At 37.5% G+C, this 13,839-nt stretch overlaps 1 protein-coding gene across 7 annotated transcripts in view; it reads right to left on the bottom strand.

Annotated features, from left to right (window-relative positions):
* The window catches only part of ODAD2 (outer dynein arm docking complex subunit 2), a 135,944-nt gene that overhangs the window by 25,428 nt on the left and 96,677 nt on the right, over nt 1-13,839 (bottom strand). For 6 of the 7 annotated variants that reach the window (XM_016160766.2, XM_016160770.2, XM_016160768.2 and 3 more), the window contains 2 exons: nt 10,022-10,210; nt 8,201-8,683 (listed from right to left, as the gene is read on the bottom strand). In XM_016160766.2, coding sequence (XP_016016252.1) covers nt 8,216-8,683; nt 10,022-10,210 — 657 coding nt within the window. In that variant the 3' untranslated portion in view covers nt 8,201-8,215. Of the gene's footprint in view, nt 1-8,200; nt 8,684-10,021; nt 10,211-13,839 lie in introns of those variants that run through there. The other variant, XM_016160769.2, reaches the window with a different exon arrangement.

Genomic DNA, 13,839 nt, shown 5'->3' with positions numbered 1-13,839 from the left:
AGAAGAAAGGTGACTTCATTGTAGTGAAGTGGAGCTGGCATGGACAAAGGAGACAGGAGTCCTATTTAAAATACTATCTTTGTGATCACAGTCTCTCTCCTGCCAGGGGCCTTCCCAATGCTTGGGACTATGCATGCAACCTAAATTTAAATATAATCTTGAAGACAGGGTAAGAAGCAATGCCAAACCAAATAAGGTTCATGTCTGCCACCAACCCCAAAAGAATGGAACTTGCAACTGGAATTAAATTAAGTTGCGGACAATAAAGATTTTTTGTTTGGAGGGGAAAATAAAATACTACCTTCAAAGTTGTAAGCTTTCAAAATAGGAATATAAAGTCTAAGACAGTATGCCAGGCCCCTGGCCAATGCAATTAACTTTATTGCCTTTGAAAGGCTATCAAAGAATATGTTATATGGTTGTCTTCTAGAACAGTGCTTCCTAAGCCTTTATCCGGTCAGCAGAAAAATAGCTAATGTTTGTAAATGGACAAAGCAACGTGGCCTGGGAGCAATTGGTCTGGGGCCTTTTCTTGCTCTGTCTCTCCCAACAGCCAAAAGGGCTAAGGACTTGCTGGTCAAAGTGTGGTCCCAGACAGAGAGCAACAGCAGCACCTTGTGCTTGTTAGAAATGCAGAATTTCAGGCCTGACACGGGACCTACTGGCCCAGAATCTGCATTTTAACAAGATTCTCAGGTGATTTGTGTCCACAGTACAGGTTGAAGAGCACTGGATAAGGAGTACACACTAACCTAAGCTTAGGAAAAGGAATCAATACTGAAATAAATACTCTTTCTATGACTGCCATTATTCAAATTTGATACAGTTTTAATATTTTCTACAAAGTTAATTTAGATGTATATTAAATATGTGTTAAATGTACACATGTGATTTAATTTTTAAACCCATGTAAAACTTTTTATATAAATTGCTAAAAATCTTGATTTGAGATCAGAACATGTGATTACCATAACTTTCCTAAGCCCTTCTTACATATTTCATATTATTATTCCAAATCACCATTTAAACAAGAAAATCATTAAGTCTTTTTCCCTCAGTATAAAGTAACCTTCAACTCTCAGTACAAACAACCCAATTGAAAAAATGGTCAAAAAATCTGAACACTTTACCAAAGAAATTTACATGGCGGGCATATAAGCACATAAAAAATATGTTCTACATCATTAGTCATTAGGAAAACTGACATCAAAATCATGAGAGACCAATACGCACCCATTAGAATGTCTAAAATAAAAAAGACTACATACAGTAACCTAACCTATAGAGCCTTGCAGGTACCCTAGCACAGACTAATTTATTTAGAATTCATAATTTTGCTTAGATTAAACGGTAAACCCACTTAGATTACCCTGAATGTTATAAGGTTCGAGTAATCATATTCTATAATTCGCTAAGATTTTAACAGAAAGTTAATTAACACCTACACCATCCCTGACAATTGCTATTACTGTCTTTTCAGGGAGACGCCAGGGTGATTTATAGAACAAGGGGGCTGATGCTGCTCAAATCACCTGAGGCTGGCCAAAGGGTCTGGAGGACTCTCTACTGACCTCTCCAAAAACTATTCCCATTGTACCCTCATTATAATACTAAAATCTAAAATCTCCTACCGGGGAGGAGATTTTCTGCTATTTTAAACTTGCAATGTATGGATAGGCACATTTTCTAACTGCACATGCACAGGAATGTGCCCACCTATACTGTGATGATGAAGTTCAGCTCGATGTTTTGCGTAAGTTCCCTGAATAAAGACAAATCTGATCCTTTGTTTGAGGATGTGCCATTTTGGGAAAGTGACCCCCCCCACCCCACCACGTGTCCTTGCCTGCTGTCACGCAATAAAGTACATTCCTTCTCATAAAGTCTCCTTGGAGTTGAGTTGTTTTTTGACTGGCGAGTACAAAGTAAGTGGACTCGGTTCAGTCTGGTGACAATACCCAGGGTTGGTAAGGATGCTCTTCTACACGCTCGTGGGGATGTAAAATGGCACAGGCACTTTGAAAAACAGTCTGGCAATTTCTTACAAAGTTAAACATACACCTCCCATATAACCCAGCCATCCACTCCCAGGTGTTTACCAAAGAGGAATGAAAGAATATGTCCACACAAAAATCTGTATGTGAATATTTATAGCAGTTTTAGTTGTAATAACCCCACATGAGAAATAACTCAAATGGCCATCAACAAGTGAAAGGATAAATGATTGTGATACAGCCAATGGCATGCCAGTTGGCAATAAAAGAGTGGACTATGGATACATAAAGAACATGGATGAATATGAAAATAAGTAAGCTGGGTGAAAGAAGTCAAACAAAAAACAAATATTATATGATCCCGAGAAAGATGGTTTACTCTGTGTGTATGTGGATGTCAAAACTTAACAAATTTTACATATTAAGAATGGGACTACATCAAACTAAAAAGCTTCTGCTCAGCAAAAGAAACTGTCAACAAGGTAAAGAGACAACCATCCAAATGGGAAAATATATTTGTAAGCAACACTTCCAATAAGGGCCTAATATCTAAAATATACGAAGAACTCACACAACTCAATGACAACAACAACAAAACAAACGATCCAATCAAAAAAATGGGCAGATGACCTGAACAGATATTAGTCTCTAGAACACATACAAATGGCCAACAAATATTTGAAAAGATGCCCAACATTGCTAGCTATAGGGAAATGCAAATTAAAATCACAATGAGATTTCATCTCACACCCGTTAGAATGGCTATAATCAATAGGACAAATAATAACTGTTGGAGAGGATGTGGAGAAAAAATAACCCTCACACATTGCTCGTGGGACTGCAAATTGGTACAGCCACTATGGAAAATAATATAGAGGTTCCTCGAAAAACTAAGAATTGATCTACCATATGATCCTGCAAAATCTCTACTGGGTATTTACCCCAAAGACTTGAAAACCCATATCCAAAAAGATATTTGCACATCCATGTTCATAGCAGCATTATTTGTGGTGGCCAGGACATGGAAGTAACCAAAGTGTCCTACGATAGATGATTGGCTAAAGAAGCTGTGGTACATATATACAATGGGATATTACTCAGTCATAAGACGAGATGAAATACTGCTATTTGTGACAACCTGGATGGACCTCGAGATAATCATGCTATGTGAAATAAGCCAGACAGAAAACGTTGAAAATCACATATCACTTATATGTGGGATATAAACCTAAAAGAAACAAAGTGCAGGACAAACAGAGACTCATGGACATGGACTATCGACTAGTGGTTACCAGAGGATAGAGAGTGGGGGAGGAGGAGGAGGTAGATGGGGTAAAAGGGGTAAAATATAGGGAAATAGGGTGAGGGTGAAGTGAGTAAAGGTGATCAAATATTTGGAAACTGAAGGAAACTGGGCTTTGGGTGGTAAACACACAATAGAATATACAGATGTTAAATTTTACTGTATACCTGAAAATTATGTAATTGTATTAACCAATGTTACCCTAATAAACTTAATAAAAAATTTAAAAAAATAAATTAAAAAATTTTTTACATATTAAATATGTGTATGTGTATGTCAAGTATACCTTAAAGCTATTACATTTTTAAGTTAAAAAATAAAAGATAAGAAAAATATTTGATACGCATATTTATATCAAGTTAAACATGCTAAACTAAAATCTAACTTACTAAACCCTTAGGTAACCATAAATTTCTTTCTCACTTTAAAGGAAAATGCAAATAACAAGAAGTCAGAAACAACTTCATATATGACTCTATCATACATAGTACGGTATCATAGTATAGTCGCTGATATCTAATAGTCACGCTAAGTAATTGAACTCCTGCCCGGTGGGACATCCCCAGCACTCCAGGGAATATCTGGAATGTGAGGAAAGTACTCAACACCACAAAAGTACACTAAGAGTTTTAATCGATAGAAAATGTTATAGTTTGATCAAACATTAAGTACGTAGACTGCATCTAGACACCAAGATCCTGGGTGATCTCTGTCTCTAACGTCCATTTACTTGACTCAAAACAAAAGCTTTAGTGTTATTTTCTCTTCCTGGGCCAGGCTTCAAAAACCTATGAGGCGTGTTTGCTCTGGAATTCACCCGCCCTGCTCTCTGAATGCCACTCCACGTGCTGCGTCAACCCACGTGCGAGGCAGCCCAGACAACCCTTTCACTTCCACGCCAATGGAAACGCTCTCCCCTCACTCTCCCGCTGCTGGACCCACTTCTGGATTATTTCGTGCAATTTCTTCAATTTCCTGCCTTGCAGAAAGTCATAGGCCATAACATAGCTTTTACTTGCCTGGTATAGACATTTACAAAAACAAATCCAACATCACCATGGGGAAGGGAGCTTAATCCCTTTTATAGGCACTCATCATCTTTCTATTTGATCACTTTTTCTGTCTTAGGAAAGAGCTTGTCTTGCTCAGTTTTTCCTGCAAATTCTTCCCCTTCTTATACTTCTTTCCTACATTACAGTTTTGTTGTAGCTAGCAAATAGGTTTGGTACATCTCCTAGACCACTTGTATTTTCAGTCAAGTTGCCAACAGCTCTGCATCCACGTTCACAGGGTTTTGAACTGATACAAGCCCCTGAGCTGACACATTTGAGGAGGAGGTCTATGCACAATCAAAAGGGGAATAAGGAATGCATTACTCCTATCATGTTGTACTTACTAGCGCAGAAGAAGAGATTCCTACCAGGAAAGGCTCAAATACAAGGATTGTTTTTCAACGAAACTAAATCAGAAAATCCTTGCTGACTGCTTAGCAGCGTTTGCACACAAACCCCTTGAAAACTCATGCTTCCTTGGGCTTCCAGAACTCCTGGTCAACCTATTAACTTCCCAAGTTTACTCTGATAGCTCTTCTTCCTAATTTACATGCTCCATGAGTGAAAATGTAGGTATTTCCTAGGCTTCTCTAAACTCTGTGCCAAAAACATCTTATCCACCCTCGCTCGTGGCTTAAAACCTCTCTGCTGATACTTCCCGAATTTTCCCCTCTCTCTTGTCTTGTGCTGTTCATTAAGAAAACCACTAAGCGTTGGTGAGAACTGGAAATGTGGCCGGTCCAAACTGAGATGTTTTATATGTGTTAAACATACTTTTTGAAGACTTAATACATGCACACAAAAGTAAAATATTGGTATTTTTTATACTGATTATATGTTGAAATCAATATTTTGGATATATCAGGTTAAATAAAATATATTACTAAACTGAATTTCACCTGTTTCTTTTTATTTTTACAATCTGTACATAATAAAGCAATTATATGAGGTTATTCCCATTATTTACCATTATTATTTTTTTCTTACATTTTATTCTAAATTTTAAGAAGTTAGACATTCATAATCGGGAGATCCTTTACCTGCTTCTTTTTATCTTTTCTTAAATTCTGGCTACTAGAACATCGAATGTTACGTATGTGGCTTATATTACATTCTTATTGGACAACATTGCTCTGACCTAAAATTCAAACCGACCATTTAAATTAACACTTTAGAAACTGAACTCAATCTATTCCAGACCCACAGTCCTGCTCCTTCACTGTCATCATAGATTAAACATCAGTTGGCCTGAGACATATATATTGCATAATATCAGCCGCTGCTGTTGAGGAGATTGTACGATGAAGGAAGCTCACTCTAGAATAAATTCCTTATGAACAGGGTGACAGGATGACTCTGGTAATTGTCAAAGAAACTGTCAACATTGCTCACGGGCAGCTGCAGCAGGAATGTTTGCAGGCCTGGGAAATAACACTATAAGCATTTGGCTAGAAAGGTTCTGTACCAATTAGGAATAAAAACAGCCAGGGATTTGCCAAAATAGTGGATAAAGTTTATATGCATTTGGTGTCAGAAATGTTAGCACGTTGTCACACATTCACTGCAGGTATTTTAATGTGTCAAATATTTCTTTGCTTTATCTTGGCTAAGAAATCTTTATCTAGACTGAAACAAGAAATCATTCTGGACTCGACCCTTTCCTTTATTCCCCAGATCCAAGCAACTACCAAACCCCATTTATTCCACCTACACCCAGTTCACCACATCCACATTTTTTTCCTCCTCAAAGGAAAAACGGAGAAGAGACACACAGGTATTTATGCTTTTCCCATGGCGCTAGGAGGGAGAACCCATGGTAAGGCCTGCCTCCACAGAGTAACGTTAAAAGAAAATAAAGTAAGACCTCCTCTTTACTGTTATCATCCAGTGGAACTAGCAGGTGTTAGGAATGCAAATTGACAAGACAGAGAGGCCCCCAAGATGACCCAGGAAAGGGTCTGGAGTGCCACAAACCTTCTTTTCTTTTCTATTTTTTTTCTTTTTTTTTAGCATTTTATTTTATTATTAGTTCCAAGTATATAGCACATTGGTTAGACATTTATGTAGTTTATGAAGTGATCCCCCTAATTAGTCTATCACTCCTCTGGCTCTACGCCTAGCCATTACATTACTGCTGACTGCATTTCCTATGCCGTACTCCACATCCCCGTGACCGTCTCTTAACTACTAACTTATACCTCTTTAACCCTTCACCTCTTTCTCCCAGCCCCTCAAGCTCCTGCTCCCCTCTGGTCATCACCAGATTGCCTTCTTTGCTTTTCCCCTGTCTCCTCACCCTAATCATTCTTATTAACTTCTTTTTCTAATACATATAAGCTGTGTCCGTGGGTGAACACAGTTTCAACACTTCCCATAGCAAAATACAATTCATAAACAACTTGGGATTATCTACTGACTTGCATTAGAAGAAATAATTGAGATTTGCATATATACCTGGCATATGTCAACTGAACAGTAAAATGCAAACCGTGTTAAATTTAAAAAATTTTCTGAGCAGTTTAGAAATTCTCTTCTTAAAGTCACTGGCAATTGTCTAAGTATATGTTTTATGTCAGATACTTTACCAGACTAATTAAATTTAATGGTTTCATTTTTTTAAAGACTATATACTTATGGCATGTTAAGTTGTGCAAGTCTTGTTCAATAATAGAATATATGCAGTAATTTTAAATTAGAAATGTCTTCTTTTTTGAAGTGTAAACAGAATCATATAGAAGTGACAGTATTTTTATTATTCTTTAGCAACTTGGAGTTAACATACCAATATACATTTTTATAATTTACTTTGAAGAATTAGTGCTTAGTTTAAAGGTGCTTTTTTAATGCCAGGTTTTTGCTTGAAGAAACTAATTTGGCCAAACTTATGTGCTGTAAGGACAGATTTATAATGGAAAGGTTGACACATTTAAAAGTTTAATTTCAGAAAAATTAACATCATATTCAACTATAACAGATTTGAAAGATAAATTAAAATAATCGCCTCAAAAAATTACCAGTTGGAATTTTAAGAGTCTTATTCCCCCTGAGATATTGTATATTCGACACAATACCTAGTAACTTTGGCTGGATATGATTAACTGGAGATTTTAATTAACTTTGTCTAAAAGATCAAGCCCACTTTGGGCATGCATTTTAAAATGTAATTGTACCTGGTTGTCATAATTTCTGAATTGAGATAATAAATAGTAAAATTATACTGTACAAGGAAACAATCTATAGAAAAGAACAAATACTTTAAATCGATCTCCCGAATACATGTAAATTGGCTATGTACTCAAGAATTTTTATATTTATTGTTATCAAAATATTCTATTCAGAAGCTCTAGGTGGTTTCCAATGCATAGATACATTATAGTCTATGAGCAGAAACTCCTACCTATATATTAGTTAAAGGCAAAGAAAATTAGATGCACAGATTTTTTTTTTAATGTCTCTTTGAATTGTTTCTTTCCTGTTTCCAAACCACAGACTAGTTAGTTGCTGTTTCATTCAGCTCCTTTGCCATTTAGTTGGTACAATATTTTATTATTTAAGTCAGCAGTCCTCAACCTCTTTGGCACCAGGGACCGGTGCTCCTATGAGAACCTAATGCCTGATGATCTGAGGTGGAGCTGAGGCGGCAATGCTAGCGCTGGGGAGCGGCTGCAAACACAGATGAAGCTCTGTTCACTTGCCTACTGCTCACCTCCTGTTGTGCGGTCCGGTTCCTAACAGGCCACAGACTGGTACCAGTCTGTGGTCCAGGGGTTGGAGACTCCTGATTTAAGTATTAAGTAAATAATATATTAAATAGAATTATGAATAACACTGATTGTTAATACACTGTGCATTTTGTTTAATCAAATTCAAATAATGTAATGACTAATTTTACTAAGTACATTTTCTATTCTTTGATTAAGAAAAATCCTATCTCCACATGGCTCTTCTGCAGCATAATCTTTGATAACACATGGTTCAGCTGCAGCTGTGACCCAACAATGAGGCAGTTTTTTGTGTTCAAATATCCTCTTCAGTAAAACCTTAATATTACGGTTTCTTTCTAGCCCACATTTGCCTAACTTATATGAAACCACAAAGTCAACCAATTGTACCTTGACTGCGCTATTCTCATGCATGGTGATGCAGTTATCGGCATCTTCCGAGAGCTGGTACAAGGCTTGAGCTGTTGCTCGATGCACATTGGTGTCATTTGATTTCAGGTAACGCACTAACGGAGCCACCGCTTTGTGCTCGCCAAAGGCCACTCTATTCCTGCCCCACATGCAGCAACGTGAAATGGCTTCTGCTAGATGACGCCTCAGTTTATCGTTATTCTGCACGAAGGAAACAAATGGTGGTATGTGCACTGTAATGATCCTGTGAGATCACATTTGTGCTCTGGATGTTTATTACCCACTAAGATGTCAATGAGCCCAGGTACTCAAGTGCTGTCTTGAAGGGAACTAGGATTTTTGTGGGTCAGCAATGAACCAAGTTTCAATTCTGAGTTGCCTTTTTATGAACTGGACATTGTCAGTGCATAAACAGGTGATCAGGAGTCTGGCATTTCAGATATCTGCCTGGAATCATCATCACCACCACCACCACCATCATCATCATCATCATCATCATCATCATCATCATCATCATTATTTGTTCAAGGCTCAGTTTCCTTTTGGGTAAATCTACTCACAACACAGAATTACAGATCAGCAAGAAGTTTAGTAATAAAAATAATTCGGGACATTCTTAATGGAGCATTTCACTCAACTAGGATAAGCGGATTAATTCTACTTCATCACCCTAGGAATACTTCTATGCCAGTAATACACCTTGGCTCCTGAAAGGGAGAAGACAGTGCAGCAAACAATGATGTTTTGAATCTGTCATTTTCCTTTCTGTATTCTTTATGCAGACTATATCCTTCTTTTTGGATGTAATTATAACATATAAGTATAATATAGCTAAATAGAGTATAGTTTTTTGTTCATTAATTGTACTGTTCTCTTAAACAAGGCAATAATTTGATGTCCTTAAATGAATCTGGCAGATATTCTTAGGTACTCAGTGTGAGACTAGCTCTAAAGTCTTCTAGACTAAGCATCCTTCCAATGATTGAATTTCTGCTCTATGACTTTTCTGCCAAGTGGTAGTCCAGCCTATGCTCAAATACCTCTGGTCATGGTGAAGTCATTATCTCTCAAGGCTGCTTACTCTATCTGGCACAGCTCTGGATAAACAATACAGTGACTGCCAAAATCTTCGAGTCCAAGAATGCTATAGACCCAAGCTTGCTAAGCTGAGGGAGGCACATTTAACTCCTAAAGTTGGCATAACAATTACCTTAAGAGTAATAATAATAATGACGTGATGACGATGATAGTTAACACTTCTACAATAACATATTTGTCACTGTTTTACTTGCCAGTGGCAAATGAAAAACAGCCTCTATTTTACAAGGATCTTGCATATTAATATTGTACAGTTTAAAATACACGTTTGCACTTATTAGTCTCAGAGAAATTAAATGAATTAACCAAAATTTCATACCTCATAGGTGGTGGATATTAAACTTGAATCCAGGTTTCTGGACTTGAAGCTCATTGTTTTTGCCACTACACTGTGATATCTTATGACAACATGCATTTAATATAAAAAGATGTGTTACTTACTGTGTTTGCTAGTTTGGACAATAAAGGGACAACTCCATGATCTGTAATAACAGCTAAATTTTCTTGATCTTTTGCTATATTGGTAATAGCAGCACATACACTTGCCAAAACTTCTTTATTATCTGATTTCAGCAAATTGACAACAAGTTCCAAACCACCAACAAAGGAACGAACCATTTCTCCAGCATCCTAGGTAACAATAAAAATAAAGACGACATCAATAATAAACCGATATCTAGCATTTCTTTAAAAGAAAAAATGTAATGATAAGGCTGAGAGGTATACCTGTGGCATGAAAAACAAATTCAGTTTGACTTATTTCCATATTACACATATTATCTATGTGTGTATGTATAAAGTATGTATGTATATATATATATATATATATACATGCACACGATTCAGTTTTAACAAATATTGACTGAACAACCATTATATCAGTCACTGTGCTAAGTATTGGAGATATAGAAGTTAACAAAATACAGTTGAATCTTTTTATTTCCAGTAGTTATGTTCTAGAAAATCATCACAGAAAGGGAATTAGCAAATACTGAACCATCGCTCCTACGGGAAATATAGGGTTACGTTCCTGCAAGCCTCTGGTAACATTTTTTTTTGTCAACTAATCAATATATAACCTTGTGTTATATGTGTTTCTGTTTATCTTATTTTGAATATTGTTAATTCATTAATATTGAACTCATAGATAACATACTATGACTTATGCCTGAATGAAGCTTACCTAATACACACATTTTCTTTGTAAGGCACTTCACAGTCTTCTAGCACTTAGGGACACTAGACAGCACTTCTGCACTATGCTTGGGGGACATTTTAAACAGTAAAATCTTCAACAAAAAATCCCACGAAACTGTGGAAGATGTGGCACTAAGTAGACTGTAAAACGGATACTTATTTACAGTATGAGAGTTGAAACAAGAAGACAGAGTGCCGGAGCCAGCCAGCTGAAGTTGATCAGCACCTGAAAGAGGGGGGTGAAGCCTAAGAAAAAAGAAGAAGACAGGAAAGAACTTTTGGGAGGGCATACGGTCAATGCTGCAGCCTCGAGTTTATTTAGCATAGCCTTTATATAAGATTTTGGATACAGTAGCAAAGCACAAAGTACATACCATCGGAAATGCCGACATTTGCATTTGCATAAGTTCTTGAACATCCTTCTTTTCTAGGCTGTAAAACATTCCATTACCTTAAAAGGGTTTCTTTATGATGCAAGTCTCCCCACCAGGGTCAGTAACATTTAACTCCACACCTTACTTCCTTGAACCATTGTTAAGCAGTCTCAGCAGCTGCTTCATGGCTATCAGCTATGTGACTTCTTCAGTGCCTCATAATGGCTCCCATCATGTCTCAAAATGGCTCCCAACAACAGAGCATGATCTTTTTGACCTCAGCTGAAAACTTGCACATTGGGCAACTCAAAGTTTTCACCATTCTGTTCATGTTCGAGAATGACCCAGAAAGCGCTGTGAGTATTGATTTCGGAGTTGCAAAAAAATTTAGTAAGTAGGCAAATTCCCCAAAAGAATCTGTGAATAATATGGATTGACTGTGTATACTCTGCTGCCATCAAGTTGCTTACAATGAGTGTTAAGAAATTATGAGTATAATAAATAGCCCTAAGGGGGAAGAGGTAAAGATACTGCAATACATACAAGAGAGGAATCTCAGCTGGTGTGGATTCAAGGACTGCCTCCCAAGAGGGTGTTTGTAAACTAAGACCTGTGAAGGAGAGTCTGGGTGAAAGAGTCATCATATAACATAGATCTGAGAGTGAGAGAGGTGACTCTTTTTTCTAGGTCACAATGGTTAGAGCATAAAATAGGAAAAGGAGAAATGGGATAAAATGACATGTAAGAGGTAAGATCTTGAAGGGTCTCATAAGCCTTGGTATAGAGTTGAGTTCCTTTTAAGGGCATTTGAAAGCCACATAAGAGGTTTAAATGTTGGGGGTGTAAGGTAAGGAGGGGATTTTTATCATTTTTCTGTCTTGGGAGATCTCTCAGGATTGGAGGGTCGAAATTGGGGCAAAGAATGGAGTTGGAAACTCAGAGATTATTTCGCTAGTTCAGATAAGAGGTGGGCATAGTTTGGATGAGGGTGATGGTTTAGACCTGGAGAGAACAGTGTGGATTTGTGAAGATTGACCAGAGAAGATTAAGACAAATGATTCAGCAATGATTCCTTTGTTTCTGGCTTGATCTAGTGGTGCTAATGTTGGAAAGGCAGGGTTTTATTTTGTTTTCTTGTGGGGGGAAGGGTAGTATTTGGTGTGAGAACACCTAACTGCATGAAGCGTCCACAAGACATTTAACTGGAGACACCAGGAGTCAGGGGGAAATATGGGTTTGGAGCTCAGGAAAGGAAAGGAAGGCTGAATATGGAGATTTGGAAGTCATTTGCATAAAGATTGTAACTGAAGTGGTGTGTGTGAAAGAGTGGGGAGTGAGATAAAGGTGGACTACCTGTCCCAGTGTCATAAATGAGGCTGGGGAAAATAATTTGTCACAAGAACCTGAAAACAGACATTCGAACGGAAATCCCCGCCTCCCCTGATGCATAGCACTGGTGTGTGATGTCCACTGATTGTTAGTTGGCTTCGTGGCTTTCTCAAACTACAGAAATTAATATCTTTTGAGTGCCAAATATATATTAGGTACTTTGCATAAGCTTTCTTACTTAAACCTCAAGATAACCATGCCAAGTAGATGTTATTTCCATTTTAGATTGTAAATTTTGAGGTTCAAAGAAGTTGAACCGCATAATCTAGGTTGTATCCCTCATGAAGGCATGGGACATGTTTTAATTCAGTACATTCAGTGATCTTTACACATCATAAATCTGGTCTGATCATTTCGTCCCCATACCCCACAAATTCTTCCAAACTTCCCCTTGTCTGCCTCATGGTAAAATCTAAACCCACGCGTGGCTTCCTAGCCCTTCATAGCGTGTCCCTAGCCTCCTTGTCTCACCTTTCCTGCCTTGACCCCATTCTCCAAGCCCTCTCACACACCCCAAGCCAGTGGCTCACTACAGGAGCTAATAATCAGAATCCTGACATTCTCTGAGAATGCGATTCATTAAGCGTGGGGTAGGGCCTATAACAAACATTTATAGCTCTAAAAACTCTCGTGGTAAATTTGAATTTCAGCCAGTATTGGAAACACGGCTTATGCATTAGTCCTTCAAGCCTCATGTCCTCATATGCGCTACTTGCACTGATGTCCATGCCTTTGCATATGCCCTTGTCTACTTTTCTATTAGTTTGAGAATTCTTACACATCTTCAGCTACTAACGAAGCTACCATTTTCTCTAATAAGCCTTTCCTGAACCTCAAGTCTGGGTTAAACTGCTCTTTCTATAATACACAATTCTTCTACATTATAATAACACTTATCACTCTATGAAGTTAGTGGCTTATTTGTTTGACTTTAATGTTAAACTCTTATGTTCCAAGAGGGCAGAAACTCTGTCTTATTCACTGTTGTATGCCCAGTACCTATGCTACTTTCTAGCAGTAAGTACATGCTTAATTAACACTCATTGAATTTGATTATATGCAAACTCACGTCTACAAAAGGAAGTTTTCACTGACAGCATAACAAACTAAACTAAGCTTCCAGTAAATGTTGAAGAAAGGACCCAATCAGATTCTTCCCAAAGGTAAGGACAAAACTTTTTTCTCCACACTTTGCCTCTCCCAATTGCTGTGGGAAATGATGTCAGCAACAGTGGATATCTGAAAGCAATTTCTGATAGGACACATAAATTCTGATGTATTAATAAAATTATTTTGAAA

This window comes from Rousettus aegyptiacus, unplaced genomic scaffold (genome assembly GCF_014176215.1).
Source record: "Rousettus aegyptiacus isolate mRouAeg1 unplaced genomic scaffold, mRouAeg1.p scaffold_m13_p_10, whole genome shotgun sequence".
In the NCBI taxonomy this organism is placed as follows: domain Eukaryota; kingdom Metazoa; phylum Chordata; class Mammalia; order Chiroptera; family Pteropodidae; genus Rousettus; species Rousettus aegyptiacus.
This window is presented reverse-complemented; position numbering and strand designations above follow the sequence as displayed.